The sequence below is a fragment of the Emydura macquarii genome, unplaced genomic scaffold (genome assembly GCF_026122565.2).
Source record: "Emydura macquarii macquarii isolate MOO-44397 ecotype Brisbane River unplaced genomic scaffold, CSIRO-AGI_Emac_v2 contig_2636, whole genome shotgun sequence".
Lineage (NCBI taxonomy): Eukaryota > Metazoa > Chordata > Testudines > Chelidae > Emydura > Emydura macquarii.
Window position 1 is genome coordinate 1,500,575 of NW_027132773.1, and position 18,571 is coordinate 1,519,145.

The 18,571-nt window shown below is 39.0% G+C and overlaps 1 protein-coding gene across 2 annotated transcripts; it reads right to left on the reverse strand.

Annotated features, from left to right (window-relative positions):
- Positions 1–771: 771 nt before the first annotated feature.
- Positions 772–16,529, reverse strand: TMEM19 (transmembrane protein 19). Of its 2 annotated transcripts, none has more exons than XM_067564021.1 (7): positions 16,383–16,529; positions 15,705–15,855; positions 10,567–10,680; positions 8,549–8,686; positions 7,924–8,028; positions 5,891–6,100; positions 772–3,611 (listed from the first exon to the last, which is right to left on the reverse strand). In XM_067564021.1, the coding sequence occupies exons 2-7, from the start codon at positions 15,832–15,834 to the stop codon at positions 3,448–3,450; spliced, it is 861 nt and encodes a 286-aa protein (XP_067420122.1). In that variant the 5' UTR covers positions 15,835–15,855; positions 16,383–16,529; the 3' UTR covers positions 772–3,447. The 2 variants fall into 2 exon arrangements, with proteins under 2 accessions (XP_067420122.1, XP_067420121.1); XM_067564020.1 differs by having other exon boundaries at positions 7,924–8,178.
- Between the last annotated feature and the right edge of the window lie 2,042 nt (positions 16,530–18,571).

Genomic DNA, 18,571 nt, shown 5'->3' on the forward strand with positions numbered 1-18,571 from the left:
GAAGACCTAACCCTGAATCATCTAATCCTAAACCTGTTTCATCTTAGAAAGGGCGTCAGTCCACCTGATGTGTTTATCTGGCATCCAGATTCAGGTTCAATAAAATGCAAAACTTTCATTTCTTTAAAAAAGTTTTTACCCTTTATTGCAAAGACAGCCACCTGTGAATTAGTGTAGTGCTGTTCTAAACAACAGATAGGTACAAACTGTCCCATTCATCTCCAAGTATTAATTATGAAGCTAATAATGGCTATTTAGGAATCAGATTTGAAAATAACGTAGGTGTGCAATTTACATACACAGTTAACAACTCTACATGCACACTAGTTCACTGCAGGCAGAAACTACCAAAGGGCAGAAGTAGTAGTGATCCAGAAAGGACCATGCATCACTGAAACCATATTCTATCCTTTATCTCTGTTCAATGGATTACCTGGACTGGGAGTAGTATACATCTCTAACTTGAAAGCCCTAGCCCTGGGCCACATTTTAACATGTAATTGGTCCATCTCCCCGGACCGTTATTTAGTGGTTTTAGCTAAACATGTCTCAGTGAACTGTGGTTTGCCACTGAAGTGCTGGCACACTTCACTATGATGGATCTATTAGCACCAACAGTGCACATTTATGATACTTTGTAGTAACTTACTACTATAAAACTATATTCTGTAGATAAATGCTTGCATTGTTGGATCCTTAAAAATGCTTCAGATTGAGATACCAGACAAATTGAAAGCTTTTTCAGGCAGAGACAAGATTTAACACACAAAATCCAATTGCATTATGTTTATTAAGAAAAAATACTTCATATTTATATTGAAAATAGTCATTTTCTTGAACATACATAATATATAAAACCATACATATAAGTCTCAACTGCCTTCCAACTGGATTTTTTCAGTTTAAGGAAATCTTATCAAAGTATTGTAGAGGTGATTTGTGAATTTTCATGCTGTTCCATCAAGAAAAAAATAAATCAGTGCCAGGTTAATGTCAAATTTTAATTTACAGGCATAGATTAATCTCAAATACTAATTCACATACAAGAATTGAGGCACAACAAATATTCAACTATTTAAAACAAAGTGTAATATAAGTTGCTTACAATGGAAAAACACGATGTGCCCTCATTTCATTTCTATTAATATCTTACTCTGCTTAGCTTGCCTCCTTCCCTTTCATCACCTGACCTTTTACTCTCATCTATTTTCCCTGTGCCCATCCAGACATCTTCTGATGATCAAGTGACAACATTACATCAGCTTCTTTCTGGTCACAGAAACTGCTCTTAGTTCATGTAAACCAGTGCATATCACTAAGTCACATACAGGTTCCTTAAATTTATCCTCCTCTTCTCATAAGGGCTATCCTTTCTGCACAGCTACTGTGTAAAATAAAATAAATCAAAGGCAACATTATCTGCACTACTATGTTCTGTTCAATTTAATAGTATCTTGTCCAGTGTAATGGTATCCTATCCAGAGCTAATATTTTTTAATAGAGCTAATGTGACAGAAGAAGAGGAGAAGATCATTCTTTAAATACGATTCTGTTCACTAGAGATTTAATGGTGAGAAATTCAAAAGCACTCAATATTGGCCCAATTCTGCTCTCACTGACACAGGCACGCCAATACTCAGCACTTTTGAAAATCCTACCCTTGCTTGCTAGGTGCAAAATTGCTTGCTAAAACTTATTAATTCACATGTTAACAGCAATCAAGGCATTTCATACTGCTATGCAAAGTCTTTTAAAAGCTTCCTTAGTCCCTGAAAAAATACTTTGAATTCCTGCAAAATAATATAGCAGATAAAAATATTTAAATTAAAAGCTAAACCATTTCTGTGTTTATATGTTTTCACTCTATTACAGAACTCACTATCATCTCCTTTTTTTCTTTCTAAGTGCCTTCCTCTAATGTCTAATAACATTAACAAAATCAAAAATGTGTTTCCACAAAATCCTAACCGTACGATAAAGAAAAACAGATTTATTTACAGTTACATTAAAATATAATTAATTCAGGGCATGTATGCCTTTCATGTTAGTTCTTTTCAACAAGAACATTAAGATGCAGTGGTCACACTTAGTTTATTCTGTTTTGAAAGATTCTGCCAAGTCTCCTATACTTAAAACTGCAAATAGCACTGGAACTGGTAATTGCTCTCAGACTGGAAGAAACTTTTATTGGTGAAGACACTATGGGTCACTGCCTGCAAATGGATCCAGGTGGATGATTTCTGTATGGCCACAATGATCCATGCATGCGACCCAGTTGCAGGATCCGATCACAATATAATAAATACTAAACTGTTAACTAAAACGTTTTAGCCTGTCATTTAATGACAAAAGTGAAAACCTCGTTTTATCAACAATAAAGGTCCCAACACCTTAACATCTCCAGTGAGTGGTAATTCGTAAAGAAAAAAGTAGTATTACTGAGAAAGAACATGAAGATCATCACTTAGTGAATGTGCTACTATTAAACTTAGATTATCAAAGAGTAATTCCACAGTTACAGAGCAAGTTATATCTTTTCTAAACATTTGATTTTGAATTCAAACATGTAATCTTTACTTTTCAATATCAATAATTTAATCTGATAAGTCCTTATGATACTGCTTGTATAAGTTTTATATTCCTACTTAATAAAAAGCAAGGAAGACTTTCAGAACAAAGGACAACAAACTGCTTTGCTTATTGGAAAAAGGTTAGTTTTGATTATAAATTTAGTCATATGTCTGAGACATTATGTTATAACATCACTTTTTCTTACCCATCATCAAAAGCATAGAAAAAATACAACATGGAATAGGCAACCCTTATTAAAGTACAATTTTTAAAGGCTTCAGTGCACCTCTATAAAACCTAGAATATGTAACAGACAATGGGAAATGTATACTAAACCAGAATTCAGTGATTTCATTGATACTACTATGGTCTACATTATAGAAAATATATAGTACATTGTGTGTGGCTTGGTGATCAGTGTTAATGTTAGTTGTATGGCAGATCCAGGTTAGATTTCTAGTTCCAGTCTCTCATCTCCCCTTCTGCCAGGGGCTGGAAATGATTTGAAGAGCAAGCATTCAGCTATGAAAGGGAAAATGAAGTGCTTCATGTTACTATGTAGCAATCTGTGTCCAATTAAGGAGTAGCACTGACAAGTTATTAACTGACTCATCTGGTCCTCTCTGCCCAGAAAGATGGTGGCTGCCCCATCAAACTTACAGCCTAAGGAAGTTAAGATGGTGAATCCTGACTTCTGGCTCTGAAAAGAATGAAGAGGACTCCCTCCAAACAAGGTAAAAACAGTGTTTTGGGGAGAAACCTTTGAATATATTAATTCAAACATATAATCTTTACTTTTAGATATCAATAATTTAACCTGATAAGAAGTACCTCAGATATAGTATTTGAACTAGGTATAGAAAGACTTAAGAAGTTTCACCCTCTTGGCCAGAAACACCATGCCACACCAGGAAGTAACAAAGCAATGACTACAGAAGAAAAAAGATTCACTGCATTGTTGTCCAGTATAGGTTTTCCAGATATGTGCTTTGAGTCTTTTGTTTGGTGGTTGACAACCATGCCAATACGCTTGTCAAAACCTGGAAAAAGAAGCAAATAAAAGATAAATTTACAGTACTATCGTAGTTGAGAGGAAACCCACTGCCAAGACCTCAAATGTCCATGATTGCCTACAAATGTTTAGTATATGGCTGTGGAGTCAAACATATATAAAAAAGGACAATAACTAGCTAATTAGTGGTAAACTATTATTCTAAACTCACACTAATAACCTCAAAGAATGGAATCTGAATACTATACTTTTAATTACTGTGAGAAGCTTTTTTAAAAAGTAGTTACTATTTCTATTAAATCTACATATGCAGTTCTATAATAAGAAGCTAAATAATAGTGGTAATCAAGAACAATAAAACTATTCCAAGAACTGTTCTGATATGAATGATACTGTTGAACAAACAAATGGTTAGAAACAAGTACATGTATGTCAAAAAGAATTTGTTTTCAATGATAAATGATGTAAATAAAATGGTTACTCTGTCTAATGGTAAGTCTACTCCTTTTAGATGCTGAAATAGCACTCGCTAACATCTCCACTTCCAAAACAACAGTATTTACTAGCTAGCCGTATGGCTTTCCCTCCACCAGCCTAGCTGCTCTTTGTTCTACCACTATATTAGAAGTTTTAGAATTTTTTCCATTGGCTATTTCAGTGCTCTCCCTGCCACTCCACTATTTTGTGTTTCAGGAGAAGTGTACATTTCTAGAAAACTGATGTATTAAGTATTTGTGTAGGGAAGGATGAAGAAGTACCTCAAAGCAGGCCAGTACAATGTATGCCAGTATTTCTCTTTGTAGCTTTTGAAGACCTTATAATACCTCGCATGTTAAAAGTAGTGATACAAATATTCATCTTGAACTTCTGTTTTATTTTAAAGAGATGCCTGCAAACGCTCACCACAGAATTTTTTTTTAAAAAGCCTGTTTGGAAAGCAAATAGTTGGCAGTGTTGCTACCTCCCAATCTCTTACTAAACTTTGGCCAAAACCAGAATTCAGTGGTCAGAGAATGGGGGCTACAGCAGGACTTGACAAACCCTGGGCGCCAGGTTGCCATGGCACCTAGGAATTTAATTCTGGAGCCTAGTATTTCTCCCAGTGAAAAACTGGGTCCCGGGCAGGGGGAGCGGCTGCCACGCTCTGGCCAGGGCACCACTGTGTCCATGTGGCAGCAGGGCCGGGAGGAGGGAGAGCTGCAGCTGCCACGCTCCATCCACAGTGCTCTGCCGCTGGGCCCATATTGTGGGAGAGGGGTGGGGGAAAGGGTGCGGCCGGGGGGAGCACTGCAGCTGCCGTGCTCTGACCAGGGCACCCTGCCGCTGGGCCCACGTTGTAGGAGAGAGGTGGGGGGGAAGAGGCGGGGCCAGGAGGGGAGAGTGGCTGCTGTGCTCCAGCCAGGGCACCCTGCTGCTGGGTCCACTTTGTCTGGCTCCTTAATTTTTGGGTTGGCTCCTAGCTACGATGCAAATTTATCAAGCCCTGGGCTACAGAGGCACTAACTCCAAGCTGAGGTAGCTTAACTTTTACTTAACGCTTGCTACGAAAAGCCAAACCTCATGTTTATTTTCTAGATAAATTTGCCAAACCCATACCGAAGTTTCCCTGAGAAAGAGGAACAGAGAAAAAGTCACGCCACTCCCCATATAAACTTCTTTAATGAAAGCCACAATCAAAAACTAAATGAATTGCACAAAGGCCAGATTCTGCCACCATTGATCACCACAAGTAGCACCTGGCTCTACAACGAATTCCATTCAAATCAACGTGACTATTTGCAAAGTAAGGTATTACTCCTGTGGGTAAGGTGGGACAATCTGGCCCTAATTTTTACTAAGTTTGTGATAGGATAATATAAAGTAAAAGGTGAGGAAAGTATCATCATACAATATTACACGCACTTTGGTTTGACAGCAATTTAGTAGAACAAGGAAGAAAAAAGTACACAAAGCCAGTGTGCAATGCTAGAATCTGACATATTGAAGGAAGACCTGATGAGAAAATACCACCATTTTTTCCTCTATCAAAACATCTCACAACCATTTTAATAACTCTAAGAGGATAACAACCTCAGAAGATTTTTAAATAAAATTAAAAAGTGAGGAGAAGAAAGAAGAGGATAAGGATGAAGATAAATTGCCTTTCCTCCTACCTTCTTTCTGATCTCCATCTTTCTATTAACCTCCATTTGACGGTTGTAATAATCCCTCCATTCTTTCCCCATTTTCAAAAACCATCACCCCTGCCTCTCAGAGTTAAAAGAGAGCTTTTAAGTTAATCAGAAAAACAAGCAGAAAATTTCTTACCAGTGTATTGCATGGTAGCTCCCAAATATGAATCAATAATTGATCCCAGGAAACCAGCCATTGCGCCAAACACAACAAGAGGCCACTGTGGAGCAGATATGTCCAGATCACTCACAAAAACAAGTTGAGTAATGAAGTAAGCCACACCTACTAGCATACCACCAATGAGACTTGAGATTAGGCCCACTAATGTAATACCTCCATTAGTACCTAAATTAAAGCAAAACAGAGAAGAGTTATAAAACTTTTCAGAAGATGTATTAATTGGCTTTAACGGTTACCTGAGAGTGAAAGCAGAACTACCTTCTCACTCCCAGAGACTGTTATACTAGCCTTTGTTTCCCTAAAATTCCCAACAGTGGCCAACACTTTGTCTACACTGATGCTCCTACTGTTGTTACCACTGATGGAGCTACACCAGTGGAGGAGTGGTGGGAAATTTTAGAGAAAAAAGGCAAAAACAAAGCAAGTGCTGATCCTTCCAGACAGATGTAATGATCCTTCCAGACAGATGTAATGAAACTTAGCATGCAATGTTGCTGCCTCTGAAGTACCACTTTAGTAATCAGGTAACTTCAGTCTCCAAAGCTATTAATCCAAAAACTTTCACAAACAGTAAGTTAAATTAATATTAAGCAAAACTGGAAAGAAAAACAGTTTCAGTCTTACTTAGACGCTTTCACTTTAGGGGTAGAGAGGGAGGAAGATGAAGATATCCACCCAACTTGTACACCTAACTCCATTCAGCCAGAGCATTTACCATTCAAACTTGCAGAAGTAGTTCACCAAGACATATTTTGCCAAAAATATATTTAAAAGAAATTATCTAAATAAGCAACATGTTTGACACCTTACATAAAAGGAACTTAGTAAGCACGTAGGGTGAAAAAAATAATCTGAGGCAAACTATTGTCCTCCAAACGTTTAGAAGTCAATTTACAATATTAAATCACCAAGTCTCAAATGTAGGATTCTACATTTCTTTGCTTCAAGGAAACTCAATACTATGCAGTGATTTAAAAGTTAGCAATGTCATCAATTACAGGAGACAAGAAATATGAATTCCAGTCTTGTTAAGATAGCAAAGCAGGAAATGAATTGACTATTTGATTTAAAAATGCATTTTTGTAATCTCTACATTTAAAACACACATTCTGCTACTGATTAGAAATCTTATCTAGCTTGATTTTAAAAAGTTTTTCACTTCTCCTTTGTTAAAGCAAGTCAGATGACAGTTACCATCCTTTAAATTACACCTACTGTAATATGGGCACACTAATGGTAGTAAAAACAAGCAGTCCCAGAATTCTTTAAGGAGTTTATCTCACAGGGTGCTATCTAACCACAGCTATGTGAAGTTTTTTCAGAGTAATAAATTTGCCAAAAAACTCATTTTTCAGGTCACAGAAACTATTCATAAAACTATTCAAAACTATTCATAACTATTCAAAACTATTCATAACTATTCATAAATTCATAAAATCAGGTCAAATTTGGCAAACAGTTTTGAGTGAAAAAAAACTGGAATTTTTTTTAAAGATCAAAACAGTTTATTTCAAACATTTCAAAACAAAATGTTTCAACACAGTTTGTTTTGACCCTTGGTTTTGTAATTCAGCTTTTTTTAAAAACAAACAAACCAATAAATGGGTGAAAAACACCTGAGAATGAAAAACCCAAAAAGTGTTTTAGGTCAAACAAAAAGTTCAGTTTGAACCAAACCAAAAATACTTTTTCAGCCCAGGGTGGAACTGGGTGGGGGGGGGAGGAGATATATCAATTATTTGCTCAGTTCTCTCTCCTCCCACCCCCCCTCATATATTATATATAAATAAATAAAAGCTATTTTTTTTATTTACATCCCATGACAAACAAAATGTGGTAAATTCTATGTCAAAGTACTTATTGTTTCCACACAAAGCTTCATAATGCTAGCAGAATTAGATTTATCCTTTTTATGGATATTATGTTAAGGGTCCCAGAAACAAATGACAGTATTACAGACAAGAATGTGTAAATCAATAAGGTCTCACCTACTGGAACCTTTTCCCAGGTTGTTATTAACCTAGGCTCACTTTTACTCCAGACACTGCCAATTTCTGAAGCCCATGTATCACCAGCAGAGCAGGCCAAAGCTCCTAAAAGGGATAAACACATCCATGACGCAGTGTACTGCTTGGAAAAGTCTATTGGAATTTCGCCTGGTCCATTTTCTATCATATATAACAAAGCCAGCTCCGTAGGGACACCACCATTACAGAATACTTGCACCCAATTCCTCTGCCCACCTGGAGTAAAAGAATAAATAAATAAATACATTGAATATTTTTATCTGTAGCAGAGAAACTCGACATGCAGTCGCTTCACACAAGCAGCAAAAGCAAATAAAAAAATCCCCCAAACCAAAAAACCCACACAACCCAAAAACCAACATGAAAGTCTCTCAAGCCACAACCACTACTTTTAGTTTATTACTATTAAATGAACTATTAGCAAGCACCTTGCTTCTAGTCCAGGATGGGGATAGAGAGGATAAGAACACTTTACATAATGTTCTCTATTCTGTGCACTACATAACATCTTTAACTTTCAAAAGTATCAGGCAAGACACAGTATCTACTCTTTAGAAGCTGTCTGATAGAATAATTCTTAGTTTACCTTCTTTGAATTCTGAATCTAAACGCTTCTTTACATCTTCTTTCCATTTAGTAAGTTTTGAAGAAGTAACAAAAAACGTGAGCAAGGCAGTGAAGAAGCTGTAATTTGCAACAGTTAGGATAAACCCAACCACTAATCCTGAAAGGGGGGGAAAGAAGTGGGGGTGGGGGAAAAAAAAATCGAGCAAGTTACTTCACGCAATCATCTTTTCAAAACAATTAACAGGAAATTATTTTGGAGTTTCAAAAATCATCAATTACTCCTTCATGATAAGGCTACACTAAAATGACAGTGTAATTACCTAGATCATTACTGTAGTACCTGAAAACCAATTTTAAAAGAGCCAACCATTTTGACTGAAAAAAATTTGGTCGTCTTTGTTTTGATGTTTTGCTTTAACATTCATTAATATTCCACTAAGAATTTGGACAGTATACAGTTTCTGAAAGAGCCACCTGATATTACCAGGAAACAGTAACACTCATCTATGCAAGAACTAAAGAAAATTAAACACTAAGATGAGACCAAATGACATCTAAGTAAAAATCCCTGGATATACTCTGCCTGGAGTATTTTATTGTTTCTGGCAGGAAGCACACTAAGAGCTATTGTTAGGTCTCCAGCAACCACTATTTAAATACGGACCTTAAACACATCTTCTATAGCTTAGGTCTTTATTTAAAAAAAAAAAAAAAAAAAAAAAAAAAACCCTCTTTGGATCATCTAGCAAGTTGGGCATTCCCACCCATCCATTCATATCATGTCATAATAGTTGCTGCCATCTCTCCTTTCTTCTGTTCATTTTCTCTCTTGCTTTTTCTTTTTTGTCTGTTCTTATTTACTTTATGCCATTCTTCTTTTTGTCCATTTTCTTTGCTGTTTTCAAGTTGGTTTTTTTACTTTTCTTCTACTCGCTGTGTACCTCTGATTCCCACGGCCCACTCAACTGCTCTTCAGAAGCCACATTCTGCTAGTAAAAGAAGACAACTGGTGCTACCTGAGGCTCAGCTAGATGTCACTGGAGTAGAGAAGCTTGCCCTGATGGCCTGTTTCTCTGTACATGTGAGCTGCTCCTGCAGCTGGTTACATTAGGGGCTACAAAGGGAGAAGAAAATAAAGTTGATGGCTTTCAAACTGTTGCCTGCATTTTACCTGCACATGAAGTACCATATCTGCAGTGTGTGATAAGAGAGGGGGAGATTTGGGTTCCTGCTCTTTTACTCTTCTCCCTAACACTGATCCTCATTTTTGTCCCACGTCCCAGGAAGTGGTTTAGCACCTCAGCTACAAGGCTTGCATCGTAGTTTGGTAACACTGCTCTACTGTATCTGGGTGTTTCTCCATCTAGTCAAGAAAAGCCCTCTTTAAACAGGTCATTTATTTAATGTAAAGAGGAAACTCAATTTCCTTATATTTCTGGGAGGCATGGTAGGAGCACTACCCATCCTTCAGCAAAGGAAACCACAGAGAACAGTCTGGGTCTGCACCAGATAAACTGAAGAATCAAGCAGATAAGCTCCCTCCACCTCTCAGATTGGGGAATTACTTTCCAGCAGTCTCCTTCTTCATACTCCTTTTATTCTTCTGCCTATGCATGGATGGAAAGAGACTGCAATCATCAGTCTCTCCACAAAGACTCCAGAGTAAGATGGTATATGTTACCTCATGTCTCATTGCCATTATTGTGTTGGATTTTACATCTAAAACAGATTAATACATATACTGTACTGAAGCTTAAAATAATACTATATATTTAAATAAGTCTTACTGGCAATATTAACAGTGAGTTGTAGTTACACTAGCATAGATAAAACTTCTTGCATAAACAAGTAGAAATGGCACGTAACATTAAACCAACATGAAGTCATGACAGATACTGTATGCTTACATTTAGATGTTTACATTATAACAGGATTTAGAATAGGAAGTCCTTAAAAGCACACAGAAAAAGCAAAAATTATGAAAGACATTAGTTTATACATAAAATAGCTCACTTAATGTTCCCAGAAAATACATACCTCCTAAAGCTCCACTATGATCCAGGCTCTTTTTCTTAAAACCTTGTGAAGCAATCATTAATGGAACCAAAACTGAAAAAAGCCAGCGCCATGGAGAAATAGGCCGCAAAGTACCTGGGGAGTTAAAATAAGTATTAAATAAAATGTTATGGACTGGCCTTCTGAAGGACAGAAAATGGCCTACATGTCAGAACATGCTAATATGCACTTAGATTCTGAACACACAAATCAGACCTACTTTATTTTCCTCATTCCTTTTACAATTCAAAAGAGAAATATTGTTCTCTCTTTTAGAGCAGATTACTGAAATGGACCATCATAAAGTTCTTTTTCCCTTTTGTTCAGCATTCACATAAATTAATCCACATAATGAGAAAATATTCAGATTAATAAAATAAAAACTTTACTAATAAGAAAAAGAACCAAACTGCAGGGAAATGACATGATTTTTAAACTCCAAAAAGGAATTACAAACAGTGAAAATTAAAATGCAAAATGCAAAACTAACTGAAGCCTGATAATTATATCATCCATTCTACCAAAATTAATCATGATTTTACAGCAAATACATAATTGACAATAATGGATGACTGACATAACTTCAAGGAAAGACCAAATATAAAGCCTATAAAACAATTTACAAAATAATATTACTTTTATGCATAGACAACAGGACTACTTTTGAATAAATAAACTAATGCAAGGAAATCTTTCCAGTATCTTACATTCTGATAGGTTACCTAGAACTATGTGAAGAAGGTTTAACAATATATTTTAGGGTACATTATGCAATAAATACAAATGATTCTGAAAAACATTTCACCTTTAAATAAAAATTGCTTTGACAAACAATCTTGGCAATAGGGATTTACTCAAGTATCATGAAGATTGGTTAAAACAATTAAAATTAGAATTATAAATACCTAGAAGATGAACATGATGTGATAGAAATAAACCCACACGGCTCAGGTAAAAGAAATTTGTCTCTCTAAACTACTAAAATTCTGTGTGTGTGTCAACACAACAGTAGATAAAAAAGAATACATAGAAAAAACATAGTTAGGCCTTCCAAGAGTTTTTGACATAATCATGTACAAAAAGACTATTAAGGAAATGAAATATTCATGGAGTGGGAAGTAAAGTACGGTCATGGTCGTGGATTACAAATGGTCTAGAGACAAAACATGCAGTAGGAATAAATGGTCAGTTTAAACTTTTTTCATTTAACATATATGAACTTTTTATATAAGTATTAAATCTCATTCATAGCTTATATTTATCTTCAAAAAATTCATTTGTATTTGATCAACCTCTTATCATATATGTATTTATTTTGTTCAAATCCAAGAATGGTAACCCTACATTATAAAATCTACTTGATCTTAATATAATGTAATTTTTTCCACTGAAACGATCAATCATACTTTTATTTGTCCATGTCAGTAATGTTGAGGATCGGTCTTTTTTCAAAAAAGAGCTATCACACAAGTGACTGCTAAAACTAATTGTGTTACCAAGTTTCCCCACTTGAAATGCCTTTCCAACTTGACTTGAACCACTGATAACTACTCTCTGGGAACGTTTTTCCAACCAGTTATGCACCCACCTTATAGTAGCTCCATCTAGGTTGTATTTCCCTAGTTTGTTTATAAGCTCATAAAAGACAGAACCAATAACCTTACTAAAGTCAAGATATATCACATCTAACGCCTCCCCCTCATCCGCAAAGCTTGTTACCCTGTCAAAGAAAGCTATGAGGTCAGTTTGACACAATTTGTTCTGGACAAATGCATGCTGACTGTTACTTATCACCTTCTTATGTTCTAGGTGTCTGAAAACTGATTGCTTAATTATTTGCTCCATTATTTTTCTCGGTACTTGAAGTTAAGCTGATTGGTCTGTAATTCCCCTTTCAAAGTCTCCTATCAAATTTAGCACATTACATTACTACTACTCGAACTTTTGAACATAGGTTTGTTTGTGCCCCAACACAAACACTACTACAGAATATTCCATTGCTTAATTTTGCTGTTTCTTTGTTTGGGCATCAAAGTATTAATTCCAGATAACAAAAGCTATAAAGAAATTTCAAAAGTCCACTCTTCTCTTGGACAGAAGAGAAGGAAAGAAATTACTTCTAATCTAACAGATCCATTACTGTGTAACATTGTCTGATAGTACTATTACCCCATATCGTATTTTTCCTTTATGATCACTAAGATAATCTATCACTAACCAGCATCTCTCAATATGAAAAACATAAATATAATGCATTTAAGTAAATTTTTCAAAATAGTCAAATCATTGCCCATGGCAGACTAATGTTGACAAGTTAACTACCAAAATGAATCAACTTTTACCCATTCAGCTAAACATGTTTTTCTACAATGACTAGAAATACTTTATTGAAACTGAATCCATTAACAGTATGTAGTTACAGAACCCAGGATTTTCAGTCAGGATAGAACCTCTGATAAGGCTACTAGCCTACCAGCAATACACATGCAGCCTTCATATTCTCTTATTACAGTCATGTTTTGATATTAAATTGGAAGTCACAAATTCAATTTTAAAAACTGTTTAAAACAACATACATTTACAGAATATAAAAATTGAAGTATGATAGGGAATAATGTTACTAGTACAGTGTGATACTATGAAGTCATCAGTTGCAATTTCATCGTTTAGGATCAAGAGATTTGGTTTGAAAAATATTCACTGTAACCAAAATTACACAACTTCCTCTTATACGGGCAATGAATTCATTTCCAGAAAAATAAGTAAATCTGTTGACAGGGTCAGCAATTTGAAAGGACTCCTTTTCTACAAAGTTAGGCCTCTCAGTCCTCTCAAACTTGCAGTGACTCAGTACTACAAATGTTAGGCTAATGTACATCTAAGCAAAATTTCATACTTTATTTTTATAAGGCAATGCTAGTAGCTCATTTGTCATAATTTTCTCTTTATATCTCAGAAGCCAATGGATAAAATGTTTTTTTTTCAAATGCAACGTTAAAAATTATACACAGCAAAACTTGGCATTTAAGGTTTTGGGTTTCATCCCTGCAAGAACTACTGCATGGACACAGGGGTTTGCCTGAGTGACCCTCTTTGCAAGATCACAACCTTTAACATCAGTTCTTAACATGAGAAAAAAGCAATGGCTGGCCAACAGAGCTCAAAGCTCTGCAGATGCAAGGGTTCTTGCTCCCAAAGGGCTCAGGGATATTACAGAGCAGGCATATTCTGCAATGATGTAGCTAAGGCCTAGCCTGACATGAGTAATTAACACATGGAGAAAGGCCTTATTTCTTGGAGCATAAACTTAGAGAGGTAAACAGATTATTAGGCTGAAGAAAACAGGTCAGTAGGCTAAAAAGACAGAATGTCTGAGACAGCTATAGTAGAGGGAGAACACCCACGGACCCATTTTCTAACAATGGATGAGATATATTAAGAATATAAAGAGGTTGAGAGTGGACAATGCAGAGATATTATCTTGCACAGGGACTAATTCCTGCAAAGTAACCAAGCCACGTTAAAAATAGGTGATGCATTGCATAGTAAATGCAATGTAATGTGTAAATGTATATAAAAAAAGATTTTCTGTGCAACTTTAGATGTGTGGTATACCCCATACCCACCACCTAGACTTGAGTCTGATCAACTCAGCTTTGTTTTGCTGTATGCCAAGTAAAGGAAGCTAAGCAATGAAATCTGCAGTCAAACTGAGGTTTTTCTATCCCAGAGACCTGAATGAAGTTTTCTCCCAGAACTGGGCAAACTGTTCTGGATAAGCCAAGTGGAAAAGGTCTCAAAGGGAATCCCAACAAATGATGCATCTCTTACAGTATGCAAAAAGCTCCACAAGAAAGAAGTACCCCTTCTTCTCCTCTATATCAGAGAGCAATGCAAGTACTTTGGGAGACGACAGGAAGGGAGCCTTGCTGCCATGGACCTCCTATAGTACAGAGGAAAAAAGCTCCACTTGGGCATACCTAAGATGTGTAAGAAAAAGCCTAGTACTTTCCAGCATCACCCAACATGAAACTTTCTGTACAAACTTGTATGGGTACCAGGCATGCCAACTGGTTTTAAATTTACCAAGCTTCTTATATTTCTTTTGAAAAAATAAGAAAATTCCCATGTAAAAACTGTTCAGTTAAATTTGCCACAGTAAATACACTATTACTTGTAGACTTCATAAATTTTGTTAAGGACAATATAAATGCGTGGCAGTTCACTTTATACATTGCAGCCACCTTAACTCAGATTAAAAAAAAATACTTATGAATTCTTGCAACAGTATTGAAAGTCTTTGTAATTAAGCACATAATTATTGATGCATATCTTGGAAGAATCTGCATGTTGTGATTCAGCTTCAGGGTTGCAGATGGAATGTGTACAGAGACCAGACAATCACTGAAAGGGTAATAGAATATTTAGATAAAATATTCTTTAATTCTCTCCCATTACACCCATCCTGACATGCATTTTGCCTACAAGTAATAATATTGACTGAAGAAATCTTAACTGCAAATTAACAAAATATTAAGATACATTTCACTAGAGGACAGCACACCTCATTGCTTCTGGAGACTGAGCTCATTGCACACACTCCTTACCTTTCTCAATTCCACCACCACCACAAGCTCCCAGTGCCACCTTTCCATCTCCCTCCATTTTAGGAACTCCTTGCAACCCCTCCCCTTTCATGCCAGGGGCTCTGTGTTCCGCTCTCTGCCCCCTTATTAGGGTCCCTCATTCTCATTCTCTCCCTCTTCCCACAGCTCTTCTCTGTGTATTTCATCTACCACTTGTCTCTCTGCCTCCTATCTGCCACATGTGTTCTGTGCCCCTCACCCCCCATTTCTCCTACAATTATTCCTTTTCTTTTTGTCTGGGACATGAGTCATTCAAGATAACCACATTTTAAACTCTAGTGAATCAATGGGCAGAGCTGAGACGGGGGTACGACACTGGAAAGTGTTATTGGTTGACATCATCTGGTTCTTTGCTCTATAGACCATTATAGACCTCAATGAAGCTGATGGGTTGTCATCATTTACAGAGACAGGCCATCAAGTTGAGCACAGGGCTTAGCTTTACTCAGCCAAGTAGGCTGGCCATGGACTTACCATAGTACGTACTTGCTGTCATGGACACAATCCAGAAAGATAAGGAAATACAAATAAGCAGGCTCAAAATGACAATATTTGTCATCATTTTGATATATTCTTTGTAGAAGTCCTCTTGTTGGTATGACATGGGAGTTCAGAGGGCAATCACCTATGGGAGGGAAAGAGCAAAAAGTATCAGACGCACACTGCAATTAAAGAACCATTTTTGTTCAAAGCCAAGTTTGATGCAGGGGCTGTGGCTTGGGCCCCAGCACTGGCGACCATTCCTCATGTCACTCCTGAGCTAAAGGCAATTACACCCCCACCACCACATTCCTCTCCCGCCGGGAGCATCTGGAAACCAAGCCGGGAAGAGGGAGCCTCTCCCAGCGCACACACGAGGGGGGCCAAGCCCATGACACCCCCCAAAAGAGGGAGAGTCCAAAAGGGCTAAGCAGGTTTGCGACGCGACACGTCTCCCTCCCATGAGGGTGGGGGCGGTGGGTCTGCGGGCCCTTCCCCCCCCACAGGGGGTATCGAAAACAAGGGGGGTCGGCGGGTCCTTCCTCCCCCCCATGAGGGTGCTTTGGGGGCTGTAGGGCCTGCGGGCGGGCCCTTTCCACACCGGGCGGCGGCCCTGCTGCGGGGCGGGGGCGCCTCCAGGCCCGAGTCTGCGCACGGGCCACTCAGCCTCACCCTCTACAAGGCACGGCGGCGGGCTCGCTGTCTTGCCCCCGGCGGGGCCCTTGGCTGAGCCGCATGCTCCTCCCCCGCGCAATCGGACGCTCAGCACCACCAGGACACCCCCGGCTTCACGGAGACGGACGGGACGGGACGGGACGGGAGGGGGGAAGGGAAGGGAAGGGCCGCTCCGCTCCGGAGGGCCGCCGCCCAGCCGCGCATGCTCAGCCAACGGCGTTGACTGTGCTTCCTAGCCGTGCTGCGAGGGAAACACCCTCCCCCCACAGCACCGTGACAGCGGGGACTGGCCTTCCCCACTGACCCCGTGGGCCCCGGCCCCATGACAACGCGCTCTGCTCCCGCCCACCAAGTCCGTGTCCCCCCATCTCTGTGACAGCAGAGACTAATCCCCCCTCAGAGCCCGGGCCCCTGCGTGACAGTGGGGACTGACCCCCTCCCCCACCGAGCCTGTGCCCCCATGACAGCGGGACTGGACCCCCCCCCCCCCCAAACACACCAACCCCACTCCTTCCCACCCACCCCATGCCTTCCACAGCCATCAGTGACAGGCCACTGCCCCCATGAGTCTGTGCCCCCTCCACCGCTGTGACAGCAGCACTAATCTCCCCCCCAGAGCCCATACCACCCCCCTACCCATGGCAGGGACTGTTCACAGCTGGAGCTGACACCCCCGCCCCACTGAACCCATGGCCCCCACTCTCTTTGTACACCCCCCCGTCACTACTGTTCCTCTCCAATCTCCTCACTGAGGTGGTGCTTCTCCCCACTTCCACACCAAGCCAGTAGCCTCTTCCCATTTGTTACAGCTCGGGCTCTGGCTCCATCCCTTCATTGAGACTAAGACCTGGGGCTGTTTCATCCCACTCCAGCATAGAACCCCTGACCTCCTCTCCTCAGTGACAAGTAGGGCTTGTGTACCCCCCCCCCCCCCAACTAAGCATTGAGTCTGTGCCTCTATCTGTCTCTTCAGTGAGAGCTAAGATTGTGCTCCTTCACCTCTCTTGCACTGAATATATGCTCTCCCACCTCCTCAGTGAAAACTGGGGCTGGGCCCCCACAACCCCTCAACAAAAGGGGATACCTGGGGCTGTCTCCCACCCCCACACTGAGGATTGAGTCTTTGCCTCCTCCAATAACTTCCCTCAGTGAGAGCCAGTACTGTGCACCCCCCTCCTTGCAATTAATCTGTACTCTCTACTACTCCTCCATGAGATCTCCCTGCACCCTCAGATCTAGACTGTGTGCCCCCATCCTATGCAGTGACTATTGATTCTGTGCCCAACTCCTGCTCCACTTACTAAGCATCAAGTCCATGACACCACCTGCTTCATGCACTCCCACTCGGTCAGTTCTGGGGCTAGTCAGGACTGACTGAACAATTTGAAGCCAAGGATCTCTAGAATTCCTTACATGATTTATATTATGGAACAATCAATTATTAATAGGTAACAATCTCTGATTCTTAGAACAATGACAGGGTGATGGTATCAACATAAGGATTACCGCATTAAATTACAGGGGTAGTAGTGATAGCTCCAAATATCATGAGTTAGATTTTAAACTTGTTGAAACACATCAAAATTCTTCAGCACCAGAGAGAAAAAACTTTAACACTGCCTTAAAATTAGCTCCAGATGAATGCAGACCAAGCCAGTCTGGCAACTTTTCTGAGTACATGCCAGAATTGTTTAGAGGGTGCCAGACCACACAGTGAGGAAGCCAATAAAAGTTATTAAGAGGTGTGCTCTGTGACCACACATATTACATGGACTGGGATCTGGCTATGAGTGCATCCCACTCCAAGTATCAGAAACTTTGTATGTCCACAAAGCAAAGAAAGGTATGGAATTCCACAACCTTCTGTATATTCTCATTTCCCTTGGGAGATCATTCCACATAATTCTGAAGTATCATCCACAGATTCTACATTGTTATATTCATAGCACATATAATAATAGACCTCTATCCCACAAATACTGTACTTATACAGCCGAGTAACTATAAGCAAACGTGCATCAAAACCAGCTTACATAAACAGACCTAATAAGATCACAGTCCATGTCAGCAGGATACGGTTTTGTTGTATTTAATAAAGGACTGAGAAATTAGGTAAAAGCAGGAATCAAAGGTCTCCTATATACAACACTGCAAAGCAGATGTGCTAGAATAAAATTTTAAAAGTA